General features: G+C 34.5%; 1 protein-coding gene across 2 annotated transcripts; it reads left to right on the forward strand.

The window, feature by feature from the left end:
• Nucleotides 1-13493: 13493 nt before the first annotated feature.
• Nucleotides 13494-22990, forward strand: LOC110795939 (uncharacterized). 2 transcript variants are annotated; one of them, XM_022000976.2, is made up of 6 exons: nucleotides 13494-13634; nucleotides 14368-14446; nucleotides 14574-14669; nucleotides 20517-20620; nucleotides 20716-20852; nucleotides 22671-22990. In XM_022000976.2, the coding sequence occupies exons 2-6, from the start codon at nucleotides 14387-14389 to the stop codon at nucleotides 22751-22753; spliced, it is 480 nt and encodes a 159-aa protein (XP_021856668.1). In that variant the 5' UTR covers nucleotides 13494-13634; nucleotides 14368-14386; the 3' UTR covers nucleotides 22754-22990. The 2 variants fall into 2 exon arrangements, with proteins under 2 accessions (XP_021856668.1, XP_021856670.1); XM_022000978.2 differs by having other exon boundaries at nucleotides 13551-13690.
• The last annotated feature ends 275 nt before the right edge of the window (nucleotides 22991-23265 follow it).

The following is a 23265-nucleotide window of genomic DNA, read 5'->3' on the forward strand; positions in this document are numbered from 1 at the left end:
ACATAAACTATTGTTGGCGAATTATGGAATTCTCAAACTGGAAACGAATACTTTAACTTTTATTGCTAACTCTATAAAGGTTTAGTACATCCTGAAAAGAATAATGAATAATCAAACTTCTATTGCTTTAACTTTAAACTGATGTAGCTTTGCTACTTATTCTTTAAAATATAAAATAACTAACTAACTATTACAACTTCAAATGTTTAAGGCATCTTGCCTATCGTTCTTTCCTTGGAAACTTGTTCTTCAGTATTCATCGAACTCTTCCTCCGGGTCTGAGTCCTCTTCCATGCCTTCATCTTGATGAGGCTCACTTGTCATTTCACCATCAGCTTCAGGCTTCACATCCGAATCACTAGAAATCTCAATGGTAGGCTCATGGGCCTCTGGGTTAGGGTTTTCTGCCTCAACTACTACATGACTCCCTATGTCTTTACCCTCCTTGAAACCACTTTTTAGTGCCTCAATAATGGTGGCCATAATCTCTGGGTCGTATCTCCACCTACCATCCCTAGTCCCATACTTGGCCAAATTTGGTGTTCCATCCTCAAAATGCATGTCTTTAAACTTATCTTTGAGCTATAGGTATGGAATTTTGTTAGGTAAGAAATGAACGATAGTGGATGCTATGGTGTCTTCCCTCATTAAGATGGGTTGGTTTTGTATCCTAGCAAAATATTCACATCCAAACACGACTTTCTTTACAAATAGACGAGGTGTTTCTTCGTCGATCTTCTCAAGGGATCCTATATTGGTGTACTTGGAAAGAAACATTTTATTCTTGAAAGAGACAACTTAAGGTCTTACTAAAGATTTCCCAACCAAAGCATAATCAGAATTCAATAAAACAACAAGTTTGGTGGAATCAAACAATTTCTATGCACATTTAAATGCAACACTTAAACATTTAACACATGCACGTAACAATTAACTTGTTATGCTAGCAATTAACTACTAATGCACATATAATTCTATCCTATATGCCCTTTCCTATATTACCCATCTCTCGTAATAAATCAACATAAGTAAAACATTGAAACACTTAGAATAAACAAGAACGACTAATAAGAAAGAAATTTTTATTAAACGAATAAATAATAAACGAATAATAGAATAAGATTTTTTTTATAAAAAATTTCAAATATATTTAATTTAAATTCGAAAAAAAACATACTGAATTTACATAACGAAAAGTTTCGACTGAATAAGTTAATTTCGAACTTAAATAAGAAATATTAATATACTTTCAAACAAAATAAAATGAATTTGGTCCCCCAAAAAAAAGTACGCATTTTTGAATGACATAATGAGTAGGAGCTCAATTCTAGGAAATTCGTTTTAGGAAACTAGCTAGTTTAGGCGCATAAAATTTATTGAAGTAAAACCATAAGCTTCTAGATACCACTTTGTAATACCCCGACAATTCTCCTTTTTCTAAAATAACCCTTTTTATAAATATAACTATAGAGAATTATCAAAGTATTATCGCCCATGTGAAAACGTAACGGCTTATTCAGAATTTTGCAGCGGAAAACATAAAACTAACTTTAAGTTTATAAATAATCAATTACAGAATTAATCCCAAAAAACTAATCAACGAAAATAAGGAAATGTAAATAGTACGACAAGTTTAAAGTCCAATTTAACAAACCCAAGTCACTTAGCAAAACAAAATACATACAAGCTCTCTAATCTCGATCCCAATGATGCATCATCTTCAAACCTGTAGATGGACAACGCTTATTGATCCTTAGAGACTCCTCACCAAAATGGGTCATCACAGGATCAATAAGGCATAGCCATGATCAACACACACAAACAAAACACGTAATCAGCAAAGCTGAGTACTACATACTAAAACAATAATAATCCTAACATGATTCTATTAAACGAACAACCATAACATGATACTAATAAAACATAAGTAAGGATAACCAAAACATATTGACTTGAAGAGTATATTTGACCGAACTAAACCTTTGTATCATTAACATTATTTTAATTGAAATAGTCAATGGACCGAGTTGCTACTAGAAGTCTTCACTAAGGAAGACGAGGTACGGGGGCGACTCCGTAACCCCAATGACCTGCGATATCGAGAAACTTTTGACTGAAATAGAACCGGTGATCAATCCGGCCCCGGAAAAAGCCATAGGCGACCTATGACCCCAACTCCTGATTTTCTGTCACTTCAGACGTGCATAGTCTAAAGCTATTGCTACTCAGTTTCACTTTACATGATTTACAGATTAATACTTTGTTATGACTCAACAATCACATAAGTCATACAATCAACAATTAATCACAACTGTTTTTATCTTGGAATCAAGTAAGTGATCACAAAGGTATAAATCAAGAACTCATTCCAATTAATTCAACCTTTCCTTTAACAATGATCAACCCCTCTATATGGGTATAAGGTTTCAACTTACTAAACAAGGTCCTCGACCCTCATAAAGTAGTGAAAAGCTAAAAGGGAACAACGATCAATTGATCTAAACCAATATATATAAAATAATCTAGTGTTCCCAACCAACATGTTTGCATCAATCATCCATACTAACATGTTATAATTTAATTCTCATAACGAAATATATGTTCAACATGTTCATCCAACAATATTAAACATGCAAATTTCAACACAATCAAGTTCATCGACAAATCCAACATGGTTTCAATAATAACGCACATCTCCAAGCACACAGGTATGTACGTACCTTGTGTAAACAAATTGATAGGCTACTATAAAAATCTCAAGGGTCGCCTACAAAAAATTCTCCACCTAAAAACAACCAATATAGATTCATACCAACTCACACTAAATTTTCAGCAACATTAGGGTGCTTCAAACCCTTCCTAAACATAATTAGAACATTCCCCAATGACAACACTTAGCTACTAAACCTCCTAGCATAGTGATTACAACAATAATGATCACCAATTATCATAAACCTCAATAAAGCATCCCTTTTTAAAATTCCAGCAATATAAAATAGTTTAAAACTTCACCAAACCATAATTAAAATGCTTAAAATCATAAAAACAATAACTTTAATAATTCATAAACATCTAACTATGATTTTCTAACTATTAAAGCATTGAAATTCATTCTTTAATTAATTTAAATCCTCATTTAACAAAATTATATAATCTGAAAATTAATAACTCTATTATGTAGTACATATAATTTGAAATCTATAATTAAACCATAAAACTATAAATTTACTTCAAGAATACGTAATTTAAATTGAGAAAACATAATTAAAATCCTAACTTAAACATGATTAATAAATCTGAAATAAACTAATTTATAATATCAACATATAATCTGAATTCTAAATACATCATCAAAACTAATAATTTAAATCATGAAAATTAACATTAATTTATTAAAAGATAAATAATAATTTAAATAAATTGAAGGGGGAGAAATAACCAAAAAAAAAGAAGAAGGAGGAGGTGCTGGCCTGCGTTAGTGCAGGCGCGACAGCGAGTGGGCGGCGCGACTGGTGGTGCGACGGATGGGCGCGCGACGCGGTGATTGCTGGTTCGAGGGTAGGAAAAACGCAAGGAGTTAGGAGGAGAAACGAAATAAGAAATAAGAAAAAGAAGAACGAAAGAGGAAAGAAAGGAGGAGTGATTACCGGGCAGGGGGAAGGACCGGCGGCGCGAGTAGGTGGTGGCTGGAACAAGGCGGCAGAGCGGCAAGGTGTTGGTGGCTGCGTGCACAGGTGGTGCTTCGCAAAATAGAAAGTCAGTGAGGAGGAGATCAAGGAAAACGAAAGAGAGAAAGAAGGTGAGAAGGGAGGGGAAGTTTACCGGACGGCGATGCCGGTGGTGGCGAGGGCCTGCAGCGATGGTGGTCCGACGTGGGTGGCTGGACGGCGGCGACAAGGAGAGCACTAAGGTGTGTGAGTTCACGTGAATGCTTGAAGAGGGTTTGAGGGTTTTTCTGTTTTGCTTTTCACGTGAAGGAGAGGAGAGGATTGAGAGTTTTACGTGAAATTGAAATATGGGTAGGGGATGTCGGTTTACTTATTTTGGGCTTTGCTAACTTGGCCTAGGATTAGAATTAAGTTTGGTATTTAAATTCAACACCGCTTAAGATTGTTTTCTAAATTCAATCGTGTTTTTGTAATTCAAATTCTTTTCAACATCAAATTCTAAAATTATTTTAATTTCATAAATCATTGAAATATTTAAAACGTATAAAAATAAATATTCGTTAATTACATATTTTTTTCTAAAATTCGTAAATTCTATTTAAATATAATTAACTATACGTTAAAATATATTAATAAAATGTATAAAATTACGGGGGATTACATTTTTTTTATAGTCCAAAAGATTTTACTCTTTGCTTGATCTCTTTACTTTGTTACGTTTACAAAGTCCCTTTCTTTTATTCACTTTGAATGACCACATCGAATGAGTATAGTTCATTATTGAATTAAAATAAAATTGGTTGTTAACCATTGGTTATACATAAGCCTTTAACTCAATACTTCATTATTCCAAAACTACCTAGTATTCTGAATATATGAGGTCCAATTGGTCTACCATTCAAATTTTAGTTTGAAAACAACCATGAAGATCACTATAAGAAAATAGCATTCAAGATACGCTCTCATTCTCTGTTTCTTTGAGAATCGCTCTCAAAATTAGTTACCAATCAATCGAGGAAATATCGCAGTTTTATTATTCCGAACGCAATAAAGTTGAAGATTTACAATTCTACAAAATGAACTAGCAAAGAAAACATTTATCATACTTTAATAACTTGATAAAAGCATTCACGCAATCATTAAAGCTATTAAACATTTCATTCATGCAAAAAATAAAATATGGTCCATAATGAATGAAACGATTCCAAGACCCTAAAAGTCCTAAATTCTTAAGCAGCTTTGACACGTCTTAAGTCTTTTAAGATTCTAGATAAGCAAAACCAATTGCTAGTAATCTCCAAATTACTCTTGGTTAATAAATTAATACCATAATTTATCCCATTGCCACAATATATGCCAATATTGTTTGAGTTAAAACCACAATCAACGTGCTCCTTTGGGATGCCTTACCATCTAAGTCTACTAAAATAGCACCTCGCTTTGGTGGAAACCTACTACCTTAATTAGATCCTTAGATTTTTGTAAGTGCTTGATTTGGAAGGCAATTATAAACTCAATATTACTTTGGACCTAGTTGTTTCTATGTCGGTTTGATTATTTAGTGAACTAAATCTAATCGAACATACAAACAACATTCATTCACAATATATAGTGCATAAATTTAATTTTGGTGAACTAGTATGGCCCAAAACTTTATCTCGAAGCATCTCACTACTACAAATCCCGCCTTTTAAAGACGCTTTTTAGACCGTTTTACGACTCTTTTAAGCATCGAGAATTTAGCCCTAAAGCGTCGAGAAAATTGAAGTCGAGAATTTTCTCGACGCCTTTGATCGTCGAGAATGACGACGCTTTTTGCAGACCTCATTTTTGTATGGCGTTGAGAACCTCGACGCTTTTATGCGTCTAGACTTTTGATATTGGCGTCGACAAACTTTATTTCCCGCTATGCCCACCTTTTAACTATTTAATTTTTCGACGCCTAAAAGCGTCGAGAAATTTGGGTTGTCTATGTTTATAAGCGTCCAAAAAAATTGTGTTGTCGTGAATTTTAATCTAAATGAGCTTTATAACACGACTCCAAAAAGCGTCCACATTTGTTTGTATAAGCTTTTTTTCTCCATGTATTTGTGTATCGCATACAAGCTCTTTTTATTCCACATACCTATTCATGTATCACATATATATAATATATATATATATACATAATAAAACATTAACGTACCGCGTAAAGCATATCATTTAATGAAGTGTAGTTAAAGACACTTAAATAAAACATCATTTGGGAGTGATCAAAATAGAAAAAATAATTGACCGAGTACAAAAGGCTGGCAAATGGGAATTCAGCTAAGGTATACACCTTTTACTAGTTTCAGCATTCAAGGAAAATTCAAGGACTTTATCAACACGAGTGGTTCTTCTAGAGCTTAACAAGGCCCTGGCATAATCCGGTACTAATGCATTCGGCACAACATCACTGCAGCACTGTTTACAGATGACCCCATTTGACGTGACATAGTTGTTATTAGTATAGATGTCAGCTTGGCTTCCATGGCTTGAGCCATTGTGCCCTTGTCCACCATTAGAGTTTAAAGAACCCCTTGTACTATAACTTGCAAGCAGAGATGCTCCCCTTCCAGCACAACATATTTGACAAACGTTTCTCCCACAATGAGAACACAACAAAGACCTTGAGGAATCTGCTGACGATTTCACGGTAGATATATGCACCGCCTCCCCATTTTCAGCATGTACCTCACACACACCGCCAACACAACTCTGTATAAAACCAGAAACATTCCAGAAATCAATGACATCATCGTCATTTTTCTCAAGGCCAATTGATTTAGTAATTTTGTCTTCAAGATCTGCTTGTCCCACCATTGCAAGACTAGTTGTGATCCTGCACAATCTTATCATCTGCATATCATCCAGCAACAGATTCGGATTTATAGAAGCAGGATCTGTGCCAACTGCCAATAGAGCCCTATCTCGCTCAGCACCAGAAAGATTTAAGCGGAGGCGTTCAATTTCCAGTTTCATCTCTTCCATGTAATTTATCCTCTGCCTCTGCCTCTGCATTAAGTAAATAAATGCTTCAGATTTCTGCCCGAAAGACAATTAGATAACTTTTAGAATTTTACAATCAGAAGAGAGACTTATGCCTGTCTATTTTCTTCACTAAATATAAATCAACATGAAAATGGTTTATCACTCTAAATAAATACACGTGAAAGCTACTGGTGAGTAGTTAATCCCAGGACTATGACATTATTAATGTAAATAGATTGAAAATGTAGTAGTTTACTAATTTACACCTTCTGTCGAAAAGGGTATAAGTCACAATATGATCTACTGAATAGAATTAGTCAATAAATCAATTCCGAACTGTTAACAAAGCTTCAGGCCTCACTGCCCTACTACGGAAAAAAACACAAAACACGGGATTCCGAATTTCCCCCAGCGCTTCATTGGCAGCGTCGAGCTGTTGGCGTCTAGAAATACCATATTTTGTAGTAGTATCTAATCTTCTTCACCTTGTTAGCTTGGCATCGTCTTGAACTTCATTCAAAAGCTAACTTAAAGTTCTAAATTTCCTAGAAATACTTGAAATAATTAAATAATTACATCAGAATTTCAATGGTACGCATACCATATTTAAAACTTTACATTCAAAGATAAAACGGTACGCAGACCGTATTTAACTATCCTAGATTGGCCATACTAGTCACCTTGAATACCTGCAATACATAAAATATTTTCTATGCATTCATCCATTCGTGTCCTAAAACGAATGCCCCAAATAAATATGCAAGTATTTACATGATTTATTTAAAAATCACGTTCACATAAAACGCGTTCTAAAAGAGTAATCAATTCCGAATTATTAATCCTTAGAATTATTCTAATCAAAATTTAATTTGATTAAAATAATGGTGCCCTACGAAAATAATTAAAATTAATTATTTCATTTAATTTCATTAAATGGCTCCCACTTAAACCAATATTTTAATTTGAATAATTTAATTTTAAATATTTAAACTTACGGCCTAGCCCAAGTTAAATAAAGTAAAATAAATAAAAAATCCACTGTTAGCCGTTTCATATAAAATTACATTCAAAGCCCAAACGAAGCAAAATAGCCAATTTGTGCAACATGGGCTAGGCTTGCACCCAGCCCAATGCCGCCCTGTGAATTGCGTGCCACACGAGGCCTCGAGGAGCAGCGCCCCTCCCCCGCATAGCACAGCGCACAACCCGCATCTACGCTGTTGCTGCTGCTTTGCTCGTTGCTGCTCGCAAGCCAAGGCCAGCGCTGCTGCCTTGCTTACTCGCTGCTTCATCGCTGCGCCAAGGCACTGCTGCTGTCTTGCTCGATGTTGTGGCCAGCGCGCGCTGGCACGCCCAGCTCGCTTGCTCGCTGCCTCGCGTTGCTGCGCTAAGCTGCGGAGTGCAGCGTGCATGGGCTGCGTCGCGAACCTTTCCTTCAGTTGGATGTTTTCCCTAGAATAAAGGTATGGGGTAAAAAATAATTGGAGAAGGCAATGGCAGAGGACAAGAGAAGGAAAGAAGACTATGGTAAATTGATTTGGTTGTGCAAACAATAACAACAACAACAACAACAACAACAACAACAACAACAACAACAACAACAACAACAACAACAACAACAACAACAACAACAACAACAACAACAACAACAAAAACAACAACAACACCAACACCAACAACAGAAAGGTGGAGTAGGTATTACAACAGGAGAAGGTGATCCTAGGAGTCATGGTACTTTCAATGAAAGGATGGTATCTGATTTGGCTGTGCAAATATTATGTGATTGTTAATTTTCACTTAAATTATTTGGTAAGATTTTGTGGAGTGAGTTGAAATTATAAGGGGAGTACAAGTTTCTGTGGATATAGTTTAGGTGTTTAAAAGTTTAGTTGTAGATTATGCGTGGATTATTCAGGGTGGGTATTATTTTAGCATGATTGATTCGTTATTAGTAGTTTGTTATACTGATTCGGAGTAGGTTGTCTATCAACTTTGTTTCCTCAATAATAGGTATTTATATGTTTCATGTGTTGTTTGTAGGTTTTACAAGTGTTTAAACTCCAGCTGGAGAGGATGATTATCAATGCAGTTTAAGGCGCTGGTAGTGGTGGGAGTGGTAATGCATTTAGTGTAGTTGGAGGTGGACCTGCTGGTGTTGTTGGTGCTTTCGGTGCACCTGGAAAAGCTAGTTGGGAGAAGTTGTTGGTGCTGGTGGTTCAGTGTGGGGGAATACAAGGTGGTGGGGGAGATGGGTGGGGTGCAAATCTGGTCTTAGTGGGGCGGTTGGGGTGGTGGGTGGGGAGCACATGTTGGTGCAGGGGGTGGTGGTTCTTGGGGAACATATCCTGGTGGTGGTGCTGGTGGTTGGGTTCTGGCTGGGGAGGAAGAGTTGGTGACCGAGGAGGAAATGGTGCTTTTGTCGATTTGGATAGTGCATCCCTTCAGAAGCGTACTATTTCGGGTGAAAATAGTTATGTTGATACCCCAAAAAACTCGCATAATGGAAGGATGAAGACTTTTTTTAGGGACAACGCTGATGTGGTTGAAGTCAATAATGAAAGTGTTCCCGTGGTAAACAAGATTAATGATGTTGCCGAATCATGTTTGAATGAGTTGGGATTGCAAAAGGGTGCAATTGTATTTTCCGAAGAGGTTGTTCCTACTAGTAGTTCTGAAAAAGCGGGAAAGAATGAGGGTGTTGTTTCAAACACATTTGATAGAAAAGGGAATGATGTATTGAAAACCCGGGAGGAGGAGGAGGAGGAGGAGCAGAGCATTATTAGTGCTGGTAAAAGTGAAGGTGGTGGATCTTGATGTAAGAGGATGATTAGACCAACTTCCAGTTTGTCCCAAGAAGTGTTCGTGTTGTCTACGATGAGGGGAAGACAACCTGAGATGGAATTGCGACTTGACACATTTATTCGAGGTTGGCGTAGCCTTAAAGAGCCGAACAAGTATGGTTGAGTTGAACAGATGTAGTATAGTTTACATGACAATTTGCAATTCATGTAAAAATGACTTGATGTGATTTTTTTTACAGCCCCGGTGAAGTTTTGATTAGATATGATGAGGTAGATGCAGATCAACGCGACTATTATCACATAATGATGATAAACCAATGTGTGAGTACCGAATATGTAAGGATGGCCTCGTTATTGTACACTAAGGTCTGTAGAGAGAAGGATTCCGTTGGCAGGAGTAGAAGGATTTTTATTTCTCCAGATTTTTGCTAATTTATTCGAGGTTATTATTATTTTGTTGCTTCTTTAGTTAATTTGTGTGTACTTAAGCTATCCGTTAACAGGCAAGGTTATTGGCTCCTCGGGACCCCCTTTTTATGATTGCCACAAAGTATGGCAAGGTTCTAAATGGCATTCCGACATTGTCTATAAGCTTGGTAAGTGTAAGGTTATGAACAATATAATTCATGCGGAAAAACCATAAAGCTAGGAATCCAAATTAATTGCCACATAATCAATTAGCATAATTTAGTATATATATACTATGTGATGCGTGCCTTCCCTAGATGTTCCCGAACCAAACAAGAATAAATATATAGCTCCAAAGTCTCCCCTCCATAGATATTCCACAACACGTTAGGATCCGCCTTAAGTTCAACCAACTAGGATATAATCTAAGGTTTTATGTGCACTCGGGAACTCACAATAAATGATAGGCAAATTATTAAATTTGGTTGACTTTAATGTGTGTAGTATGTTATACATTTGTGATCACGGATCACATATATATAGGGGAGGAAATAGAGTAGTCATATCCTACTAAGATTGGATTTACTAAATCCATTAGAATTAGGATTCTAGTTAATCTTAAACTCTTAGTATTTTAGAAATAATCAAACACTATTAGTATTAGATTTATCCTAAAATTCTAGTTTGCGTAGGATTAAGCAAACGGTTAGCTTGAGGCCTAAGCTACTTTCCGCGTAAGTAGAGTTGGCGCCCAAGCCAACAAGTGCACGAGGCTGGGCTACGCGTGGCGCCAAGCCTACGCTGCTGCTGCTTGTCGCCCACGCTACCCTTGCAGCCCATGCTAGGCATTACTAACCCTTCGTTGCTGCTTGTGCGCGCAAGCCTGCTGGGCGCTGGGCCTTGCGGGTTTGCTCGTCGAGCAATTGCTCGTCGTGCTTCCGCTTCCTTTTCTGATTCCGAAATTTATTTCCGATTCGAACAATATTATCGGTTCCGATAATATTTCCGATTCCGACAATATTTTCTGATTCCGACAATATTTTCGATTCCGACAATATTTTCGTTTTCGGCTATATATCCAATTCCGCTATATTTTTATTTCCATTAATATTTTCCGAAACGAACCATATTTCCGTTTCCGGCAATATCTTCTAGTCTTATATGCACGCGATGCGTGCGAATATAAGAAACAAATTTGTGTTATTACATTTAAACCTGAAATAACATGTAAAAAATATAATATAAATGCGATGCGTGCGAATATAAGAAACATATAAGTTAGATAGAGGCGAATGCATATAAACAGATTGATTAAATGATAAGAATTTATTTAAGGGGCTAAATTGATTAAAATGTTTTTTTGGGCTTTTCCTATTAGTTAAGTTATAATTATATTCTCTATTCTATAAGCGTGGAGGGTATTTTAGATTTTTAGTAATCCAATATAGACACCAAAAGTAGATTTACTAAAATAACCTCACCTCTTCGCTTATGTAATTTCTGGTCTTATGTTGTGTTATTATAAAAAAAATAACTTTTCTCCTCAAACTCCAACTCACAGCTGGTCTTGTCTCCCTCCTCCTCCTCGTCTTAAAACCCTCCTACAAAACCACCATCTTGTAGCTGTATCACCACCTATAGTCGGCGGCCCCTCTGCCAACTACCTCTCCTTCTCTGCCGCTTCAATTCACGGTTTGCACTTTCTTCGCTTATCTATTTTGTATCGATTTTTTTTTGGATTGATTTTTACTGTTGATTTTATTTGTATTTGAAGTCCAATTATGGCCTGTTTGGGAAATGAAATTTCATTTGAAATTATAGATTTGGCTCAATTTACTTGTTTAGAAGTACTTTGGATTTGGATTTGGATTTGGATTTGGATTTGGATTTGGATTTGGGACAAATTCTACCCTTTGAAGAAGTAAGTCTATTTTTAAGAATTTGAAATTCCAAAGTAAAATGTTGTAATTTCAATTCTTTGGGCTTCATGTTACTGGCATCACCTCTCTCTCCCGCAAATTTTTGGCTATACCCGGGTACAGCCGCTTTGGCTGTACCCCCATCCAAAATGATGTCGTTTGTGTTGTTTAAAATGAACATTAATATACTGGTACAAAAATGAACATTTACTATTTCGGAAATGAACATTTATTTATTTATTTGGAATGAACATTTACTATTTTGGAAATGAACATTTATTTATTTATTTGGAAATAAACTACAAAAATGAACATTTACTATTTCGAAAATGAACATTTTTTTATTTATTTGGAAATAAACAATATAGGCTCTTGTAAAAACATAAAAGACCAATGAAGTGAACAATTTCATTATGAATATTAACCATATATTTATTGTGAACAAACAAATAAACAAGAAAGAATAAATAATTCAACAAAAAAGAACAAACAATATAAAAAAGAACATAAAATTCCAGAAAAAAAAAACAACTAATACAACAATTATGAACAATTTTATGATGAATTTTAAAGCCAACATGAAAGAACAAACAATACAACAAGAAAGAACAAATACTGGTACAAAAATGAACATTTACTATTACGGAAATGAACATTTATTTATTTATTTGGAATGAACATTTACTATTTTGGAAATGAACATTTATTTATTTATTTGGAAATAAACTACAAAAATGAACATTCACTATTTCGGAAATGAACATTTATTTATTTATTTGGAATAAACATTTACTATTTTGGAAATGAACATTTATTTATTCATTTGGAATGAACATTTACTATTTTGGAAATGAACATTTATTTATTTATTTGGAAATAAACAATATAGGCGCTTGTAAAAACATAAAAGACCAATGAAGTGAACAATTTCATTATGAATTTTAAAGCCAACATGAAAGAACAAACAATACAACAAGAAAGAACAAACAATAAAGCAGAATCATTATTATGAACAAACAAATAAACAAGAAAGAACAAATAATTCAACAAAAAAGAACAAACAATATAAAAAAGAACATAAAATTCTAGAAAAAAGAACAAACAATACAACAATTATGAACAATTTTATGATGAATTTTAAAGCCAACATGAAAGAACAAACAATACAACAATAAGTTTGATGAATACAAGAAAGAACAAACAGTACAACAAGAAAGAACAAACAATACAAAAAGAAAGAATAAAAGATTAATAAAGAGTTTAATTATGAACATTAACCATATGATTGTTATAAACAAACAAATAAACAAGAAAGAACAAACAATATAAAAAAGAACATAAAATTCCAGAAGAAAGAACAAAAAATACAATAATTATGACAATTTGATGATGAATTTAAAAAACAACATGAAAGAACAAACAGTACAACAAGAATGAACAAACAGTACAACAAGAAAGAACAAACAGTACAATAAGAATGAACAAACAGTACAATAAAAAAGAACAAACAGTCGACAAGTATGAACAAACAATATGAGCGCGTCGTTTTTGGGTACAGCCAGAGCTGGCTGTACCCGGATACAGCAGTTAGCGATATTCTCTCTCCTCCTTGTCCAATTGTCAGATTACCCAATCCTAATAACATTTTCTCTCTCCTCTCCCAAACCACCACCGCCTCCATCAAGGTCCTCACTCCTCAGCCACCACCTCTCCACCTCTCTTTCTCTTCTCTTGCAATCAACCACCACCTTCACAACGAACTGCTCCATCACCGCCTTCGCAACGACCACCTCCACTGCCGCCTCACGTTGACCCCATCGATTTTCGTAAGAGCCGCTTCCACCCTCACGACTGTCGACATATTCTATGGCATATCCTTCTAGTAATTTCTTCAATTTCTCTCTCCTGTTCTTCACATGAGAGTTCATCAATGACTACCAATTGATTTTTTCAATCAATTTCTGATAAAAATAGGAAGAATTGAATTAATTTGATAATGACAAATCTTTTTGTTCCAGCTGTAATCAGAATCTCTAAATCACCATCTATTTTATCGATCTATTCTCTTGCCAATTTTAATTTATTTGACTAACAATGCTCATCTAGCATTGTACATATATGTCATTTGTTTTTATGATTACACTTGTAAACAATTACGTCGGATCGGAGCAATCACTCCATTCTTCAGTTATAATCCTTTCTCCCCTGTTAAATGAATCAAAATAGAAAACGATGATAATTGATTGGAATTGAATTGGAGAATGATAAACAAGCTACAAGCAGTGGGTTGGATTATCAACGGGCTGGGGTCCTCGCAGCGGGTTGAATCTTTTGCTCTCTGTATTGCTTATTTGCTCCATCCTCCACGGCCCATATGAATGTGAAATGCTTAATTTGAAATTCCTAGTTTTACCCAAACATAGTATTTGGAATTTAATTCCTGTATTTGAATTACAGATTTGAAATGAATCATTTCAAATGAAATGATTGTTTCCAAACACTACCTTAGTTATTTGTATTTCGTCTGTTTAATGCTGAGTTCTTTTTAATTTGTACCAGGGTTTCTGTTTGATTAAGGATGGGATGGAAGGCGGCTCAAAAACTTATTAGGAATTGGAAGATTCTGAGAGGGGATAATGTAAGTTCCCCCAAATTGAAAATTTTCTTAAACCCTTGCTTTCTTTTTTGTGAAATCTCATAATTATGTCGTTGATTGTTTTTCTTTTTTTGCTGGTGGGGTTTCATTTTTTATTGTTTTTGCATAGGTGATGATAATTAGGGGCAAAGATAAAGGTGAAACCGGCACTGTTAAGCGTGTGGTTCGATCTCAGAATCGTGTTATTGTTGAGGGAAAAAACCTTGTAAGATTCTTTCTTTCTCTAAGAAAATAATACATATGTTATGGTGGAAATGGATTTTTGTAAATGTTGCTTCTCAAGAGGATCTTAAAATGGTGCATGTAGTTCGTTTATACTTAATTAAATAATGTCATAAGTAATGTTGTTAATAACAATTAGTAGAGTGATTGAAATTCATTGGAGTATTAGTTATTGTTCATTCTAGAGAGTATGGTGTTTTAACTCTTAAGTCATTGGTTATTTTATATTGCTTTAAATATCGCCATCAAAACTAGTTTACATCTCAGCTGATCCATTTGGATGTGGTCATGCAGAGGTAGATGACATGATGTTGTGGTTTGAATTGTTTTTTTGAAACTTTTTTTTTTCCCGGTTCGGTGTGCTCCTCTTAGAGAAAACATGAAAGTTTTTTGATAAAAAACAGAGATGAGGTAGATGCTATTACATTTTTAATGGAGACAAAGAACCACATCACTTCAAAATCTCATGTTAAAGTCCAAGGGCTATCATTGGCCTATTATATTAGGACAACTCCATATTAAAAATTTATCCTACTCTTTAGGGATAGGTTAGAGTAACTGACATTTCATTCACTAATACGAAGATCACGATGTGAGTACTATTCTAATTTCTAAGTATATTGATCAATTGGAGTTATTGTTACTCTAAGATCACATTATGAGACTTGTGACTTATGAGCATCTTTTATTGAAGAACAACCTCTTGAGTTGGTTGATTTTTGGATAATCATTCAAATTACAGTACATTTCATTTCCCTTTTCGATTTTCAGGCCCCTATCACAAACATAAGCTTAATTAATTGAAAATATTGTACACTTAGAAAAAGTCAAAGGCGAAGAACCCCATTGGCTTTTCACTTTCAGAGAGAGAGAGAGAGATGAGCTCTGCTTGGGAGAGGATTCCATCTTTTCTGATGCAACGCTGCTGCATCCTACGAAGTATATCTTGTCTTATGGTAAGACTAAAAGACTGCAAGTAACTAATGGCCTAGCAATATCCCTACCCTCTTAGTTTCCTTGTGCCTTTCGTTATTCTGTGTCTTCCATAGTGATCACCTATCATTTCATCCGTTTCCTGACTCACCATATTCTTTCTTGAATATAACTCATTCAATTGCTCATTCTATTGAGCATTCCCTATCGGCATGCGAAGAGGCCATTCCATCAAGTGGCCAATGTTCAAAATGCATCGAGAGTGTTGACTTGAGATGCCACCAGTGCAAGGAAAATGTGGAGACTGAAACTTCACTACAGGACTTAAGACTTTTGAGGTTCATCAAGCTGCCATATTTTCTTCCAGAACGTAGAAGTGACACATGAAGAGCCACCATTACTTAGTAATAGGGTTTCCGAACCCCAATTTTAGAACGATGCTACGCCTGAGTGATTAGTACACAACAGAATTTTCAAGACATCATCAGACTTCAAAACCATCATACGAGTAGCATTTTGCTTGTTTGAACAATTGCTATCCTTATTGATTCATTGTTCCAACATTGGCCTCTTTTCCCCCCCTCTTCAAACTGGAGTTACCTGTCTAAAAGACAATGCACGATTAGTACACTTTCGTCCAAATTTTTAGCTGTTATGTCACCAACCAGTCATATACTCATGTACGTCCATCTTTGAGTAATAATTGCTATGAAATTCGGATGGTTACCAAAAGTATCCTCCAGGAGCTCTTTGTTGGCATGATATTTAGCCTTCATCAACTTGGCTTATTAAAGTCTCAAGTAATAAGTTGATCTGGTTTTATGGGCATGGCTGAATTTAACTCCATATTACTTTTCTAACCATGTTCAACATTTAACTTACACAGTTTTTACCACGCGATTGAATGGTCTTCTAAAAAAAAATTCTCCAGTGAGCCAATATTCAGATTTTGTTAATTGACCAAACTGGTAAAAAAAAGTGATGGTTGGCAAAAATTTCGTAAATAGAAACTCTCCGGCGACAATTTGGTAAATTAATATAAATCCTGTGAGATTTGATCCATAAATTAGAACGGAATTTGTTATCCTTTGTTTTTTTTAAAGATTTTTTTGTTATTATATATACTCTTTTTGTCTTCTTCGAAAACCCATTTCTTATTTTGGAAAAACCCTATGATAAGTTTTATTTACTCTCTCCCTCTTTAATTTTCTTCCCCATGTAGTATTGTTCTTAGTTTTCATGAACTATATTCTTTAGTAGGAATTACAAAAATTCAAAGGATAAAAAGAATGATATTTATTAGATATAAAAAAAAATAACAAGAATGATTAATTTTTTCAGGGAATCGGATTGCGAACGTCTAGAAAATGTGGTGAAGAAGCTAGAGTAGGGCAGAGAAAAAGAGAACCCAAAGTATTTATTGGACAAAAATAAAACAAAAATTAACATAGAAGTATTTTTTTTATAAAAGGATTTGAAGTATAAAACATGTAAAGATAAAGGGAAGAAAAAACCAAATAATATGTTTTTAGTATTTTTGTAAATTAGATGGGAGCAAATCAAGGAAAATAAAAGGTAAAGAAGGGGAAATGAAAAAGTAACTTTTAAGTGTCATCCACATGATAAAACAAACTCCGGGCAATTTTATGTCTCAAATGTCACCAGATTCATTTTAATGTACTAAATTGACACCGAAGAGCTTTTTTACCAAATTTTCACTAACAATCACTTCTTTTTTTACCAATTTAGTTAATTGGCCAAGAAAAAGTGTTCCTTGCGCATTCTAGATCTGTTGGGTTCATGTTGTAGTTGGTGTACAGGGTTCCAAACCTTATTTTGAGTTCTTTTCTCTTTTGATGAATTAGTTTATACCCTGTGTATGTAATTTAAAGTTCGTTTATATAGTCTATATAATAAAAATTTTCAAAAAATAAAATTTGATGCATTTGGAGTGTAGTGAAATTGAAAGAACATCTAATTAAGGAAGAGAAGTAGAAATGATGAATATAAATGATGGTTTTACAAAAAAAAAAAAAATCAAAGAGATGACACATGACATCATGGTATGCAAAACATCCCGTTTTAAGTTTTAAAATATTAACATAATTTTTTTTTTAGAAAAATTCTCATTGGTTTCTTTCTAAATGTGACTTTTGTCAATGGTACACAATATCTAATTTGCTTCTCTCTGTTACCCTTATACTAGTGATTTAACAACTACACACTGCACCTAACAATTATTAAATGTTAGGCACTGTTTGATGAAGCTTCTATAAAAATAACTTCTAGAAAAAGTTTTTCAGGAACAGTTTCTAGGGTAACACTTTCGAGAAATAGAAATGTTTTACCACAAAAATTTAAAAGCACTTGTTTGATATTGTTTTCCTCATTTTTTGATAGTGAGAAATTCTTTTTGCAATATATTTTAGCTTTAGTAAATAAACCACCACGAATTGAAAAAAATTGAAAAGAAAGGAAAATTACTCTATCCACGTGCAATGCGATGAAGGAAGATGTCCAACATTCAGATGAACAACTAGACAAGTGTCAAATGACATAAAAATGTCAAGTTGCAAATAAACAAGCTCAATTGTTAATAATCATGATTTTTTGATGAATTCCAGTAAAGCAAAGTAAACACTTCCGTGCGTTCAAGGGAAAAATTACGGAGTAAATCAACATCTTTAAAAGAACAGGAAAAGGAGGCACTGCTCAAAAATCAAAATATTCCAATAAAAAATATATCAAGCAGCATACCCTTTATGATTAAGAAGGAATGAATCGGTCTATAAAATATCAAAGAATTTTAGTTCGACAAAATATTTTGAAATTACTAGTAATCTTTTTAAGTGGACGAGAAGGTGATGACGATGGTGGTGAATTTCATTGTTTCATTTTTCCGTCGAGAAATTGATGTCAATAGTTATGGTGGAAAATGTTCGGTAATGATGGAGGGTTTGAGAGGAGGATGATACTGGGTTTGATGAAAGGAGAGAGAAATAGGTGTAAAGAATGTTTTTAGATGGACATGGAGGGGCATTGTTGTAATGATTAGGGCATGATTGTCCAAAAGTCTGGGTTTGATGAAAGGAGAGAAAAATAGGTGTAAAGAGTGTTTTTAGATGGACATGGAGGGGCATTGTTGTAATGATTAGGGCATGGTTGTCCAACAAAAAGTTTCACTAAAGGGAGAAAATAGCTCCTCAAGAAACAATTTGTATTCATTCCAAGAAGCTATTTTGGGCTTCTAGAAAAATTGATTCTCCTCCTTGTAAACCCCGCGTTTGGCCAAGAAACTGTTTCTGAAGTTGAGAAACACTTCCAGAAGCTTGGTCAAACAGCATACTGACCTTGAGCATTCACTAATCTATCAATCTAATACTGTTTATTAATGTTATAGGCATTGTAGTTAGTAAGTCAATAGTATAAGGGTATAATCCAATTTGATTTTGTTTACCATTGAGAAAAGTCGGAAACAGAAGGGTACCAATGAGAATTTCCCAAAAACTTTTGTAGAACCTGCTTGACATATTTCACTGTTGACACAGTGAGTTTATATGGGTGTTCAGTGAGCCACTATTTGGACATCAAGTGTTTCCAAGGAAGGGCAGAAGAAGAAGAATATTCCTTCTGCCTTCTAGATCTGTTGGGTTAATGCTTTAGTTGGTTTACGCTGTTTACTAAATTTATTTTTGAGTTTTTTTCAACATAAGTATTTATTTTAACGTCTATAGAACCTGCTTGGTATATTTCTCTGTTTTGTTCCATGTAAGTTAGTGTTAGAATTCTTCATGCTGTAAAATAAATGAAACTTATGTTGTATTCATGTTGTAGTTGGTGTACAATGTTTCTTAATCTTATTAGTATTGGTTCTGAAGAGTTAAAAGTTCTAAAATATACATCCTTCGTTTCTAAATACATGCAACAATTTGACTTTTACAATATTCACATACTAAGTTTGAGTTCAAATTTTAACTACTACTCCCTCCGTTCCATAATGATGTTCCAATTTTCTTTTTCACGTTTTCCAATGCACGTTTTATATCATTTTTATCTCTAATTACACAATAATAAAAATTAAAAAAATTCATATTCTTAAGGACTCATTGAGATGAATCAAACAAGACCCACATGATTATGTTTTTTCTAATATATTGGATAAAATTTAGAAGATTGTCTTCAATTGCGAATAGAAACCTGAATTGGAACATCATTATGGAACGGAAGGAGTATATCGAATAAATGATATATTTAAACTGTGTTTAGATTAGCCTCAATAATAATTTTCAAATTATCAACTTTTTTTAACTTTTACTATTTCCCCAGTTCCTTAATATTGCACCATGTTTACTTTACGCTTCCCAATACATGACTTTGAATCTTAATCTTTTGAATTATGCATAAGTAAGAATTAAAAAAATTGATATTTAGAAAGTATAACTATATATTGATACAAATCTAATAAGATCCTACATGATTAAATATTTTCTTACGTATACATTACAAAAGATGGTCAAAGTCACAACGTGAATAGTGTAAAAGTCAAGATGGTGCGATATTCGTGGAACAGAGGAAGTATACACACTTAATAGTTGATGGTCAAAGTTAAGCATTGGCAAGCAACCGTTGCGTGTGTTTAGAAACGGAGGAAGTATGGAATTCATTTCAGTTAGCAGGTTTCATTTTGGTAGAATGTATTGATTTACTGATTCAGTTGCTGATTTGGTAGGATTTAAACTATTCCTGAATTTCTCAAATGCATTGCAGGATTGAACATACCAATTGTATGTGATGGAAATTGAAGTATACGTTGTAGGTTGCTGTTTTATTCAGGTTCCTTTGATAGTCTAGCCGGTATAGGCTACTGCTCATGGCTTCTGTTTTTGTAACTTACCAGGTCAAAAAACATATTAAACAAGGGCAAGGCCACGAAGGTGGCATTTTTACAGTTGAAGCGCCACTACATGTCTCAAATGTGCAAGTTGTTGATCCAGTTACTGGGTATTGTCAACTTCTCATTTGTCTCCACTAACTTACTAGTTATTCTGTATATAATAGATTCCAACGAAATGTTCGGGTCATGTTCTTGTCTGCAGAAAACCTTGCAAGGTAGGAATTCGATATCTAGAGGATGGCGGAAAGGTCAGAGTTGCGAGAGGTATAGGAGCATCAGGGGCCATTATCCCTCGCCCTGAAATTTTGAAGATAAGGACCACACCAAGGCCTGCTGCTCGTATGTATCTGATTCTTACTTTCTTCCATTTGATATTCACAGAATCTTTAAGTCATAGGAAGCATTTGACTTTTATGGTCAAATTTAATTAGCTTTGACACCACTAGACAAGCTGTAAATGTGCAAAGTTATTGTTTAAGTTCAGCAATGGTCGTCACACATTAAAATTCTATGTAACTCTTTATAAATAGTAGCCAAAATTAACCAACGTTGACCACAAAACTCAATTGTGGCCAATTATTATGAGATAGGTAGTAGAAGGGTTTTCATGTGAAGCTGGATTTTTCTTTGATTAATACGGGGATTGTTTAGAATGTATCATATAGTTTGGCCAAGTTAGCCTGTATTCTTTCTTCTTCTTTTTAAAAAAAAGTTTCAGGTCCATTAGGTTCAAATTCGGACTAATAAGTTTAATTTACACACAAACAAAATAAAAATAAAATATAAGGGCTAGTACGCTCTGATTGGGACTAGTGATTTCAGGTAGATTCACTTTGGAATTTTCAAGGGCTTCCAGGTGGAGAAAGCACTGCCTTAGAGCCAAGTCGTGGTCATATAGTTTTTAAAGATGATCTTGTTGGGGTTTATAGTTGCAAAAGATGATAGGAAATGTGGGAGATGAAGATTTTGTGAAAAGGGCCAGAAACAAATATATCGAGTCTTAAGTTTTAAGGCAAAGGACCAATCTCAACTTCGCCTGTAGTAGCATCAATATGGTATTTGTGTAGTGAATTCTTTGTTTATGAAACCTAATTCCAACAGAGAACTGATGAAGAATTCTGTGTATATGCTGTTCTCAGCACATTTGTTTGACCCTAGAAAATCTTTGCCGAAACATCTCTGTATTTATGAAAACTAGACATTTCCTTTTCCAAAATGTCTCACTTTTTTTTTTGACGGTATCCAAAATGTCTCCCTTTTGTTTTGCAATCTTCAAAACTCAAGTTTCAATTTGTCTTCTACAGTTCTACTATAACAGCCCTTTATCTCTTGTATCCTATATAGTAGGTTTGTTTTTATAACTCTTGCTATTTCAAAGACTGGAAAAATGAAAAATAAAAAATTTAAAGCAGATTTTTCAAAATTTTCTGATGAGCTGAGAAATGGTACACAAAAGCTCATCAGAAAAGTGTTCCCCTAGAAATTTCTGGAAAGGTTTCAAATATTATTGGAAGTTCTATAAAAGCCGCACATAACAGTACAACACTATTCCCATGCGTCCACAAATTACTATCAGTTTGAGTGATTTTGTCCAAACAATTGTTACCTACAGAACACACTACTCCCTTGTTAAAGAATACTTGATACATATCAAGTTAGCCAAGCTTGTCCAAAACTTCAAATGTAACTGTTACGAGGAATGCGATGCAAAACAATGTTGGCAACATTCTAATGCTGCCCTCACATCAACATGTGCTCGGGCTGATATTATTGAAAATAACTTCCTAAACTCTTAATATGGAGGGTTTGTTTATTTGCTTGCACGTTCTTATGATAGTCTTGAGAAGCATGAGAAAACCTTCTCCAAGGGAGTTCTTGATAAAGGGTCAGCCTCAAATATTAAAACTTGGATGTGTTTTTCCTTTTTGTCTCTGCGTTGGGTTTGTTGTTGTGCTTACTTGATTTAGTGTTTATCGAGTATTAGAGTCTACTCTACTAAAGGGTTGTATTTCATACTTTTCTGAAATGTCATAAAAAGTAATACTTGAGACAATTTAGCATTATCCTCGTGCTTGTGAACTAGTGATATCTAATTCTAGGGGAGCTCATTTCTTGTGCTTCTCTACTTGTTCTCTTATCCATTTCTTTCTTCTGCAGCTGGTCCTAAGGATACCGTGATGGAATTTGTGCTGGAAAAGACATACAATTCTAAGACCGGAGAGGGGATGCCGAACCTTTAAGGGGGCCAAATATCTTTTACTTATGCTACTATTAGATCAGCTAGGTGTATCTGATGGCCAAGGGATTGGCTCCATGGCATTATTTTCATAATGTTAATGCAGTAGTTTCTCTAGAATGTTTTGGGTTAATAATTCTTTTTTTTTAAATTTTTTTTATTGATAATTGGGTTAATAATTCTAAGGTATCTTGCTTACACTCAAAAGTTCATGCGAGTGATTTGTTCTTTGGAAGAATGATCTCTTGTGTGTGTTTTGCTTAGTTCTCACAAAAATGTTAGTGTAGGCTTTATTCTGTTTTCTGTTACTCCTATATGGTATTGTCGGAGAAAGTGGTGAACTGAAACCTAAAGGAACCGGCTTATTGACCTCAGAATCATTACCATGTTTATCAGTATAATATACTTCCTCTGTTCATTTTTACTCGCAACGTTTGTCACTTTTATGCATGTCTATGCACAATTTTGATCACTAATATCTTTAATTCTTTTTAAGTAAAAATTATAAAAAGTTAA

This window comes from Spinacia oleracea, chromosome 5 (genome assembly GCF_020520425.1).
Source record: "Spinacia oleracea cultivar Varoflay chromosome 5, BTI_SOV_V1, whole genome shotgun sequence".
Lineage (NCBI taxonomy): Eukaryota > Viridiplantae > Streptophyta > Magnoliopsida > Caryophyllales > Amaranthaceae > Spinacia > Spinacia oleracea.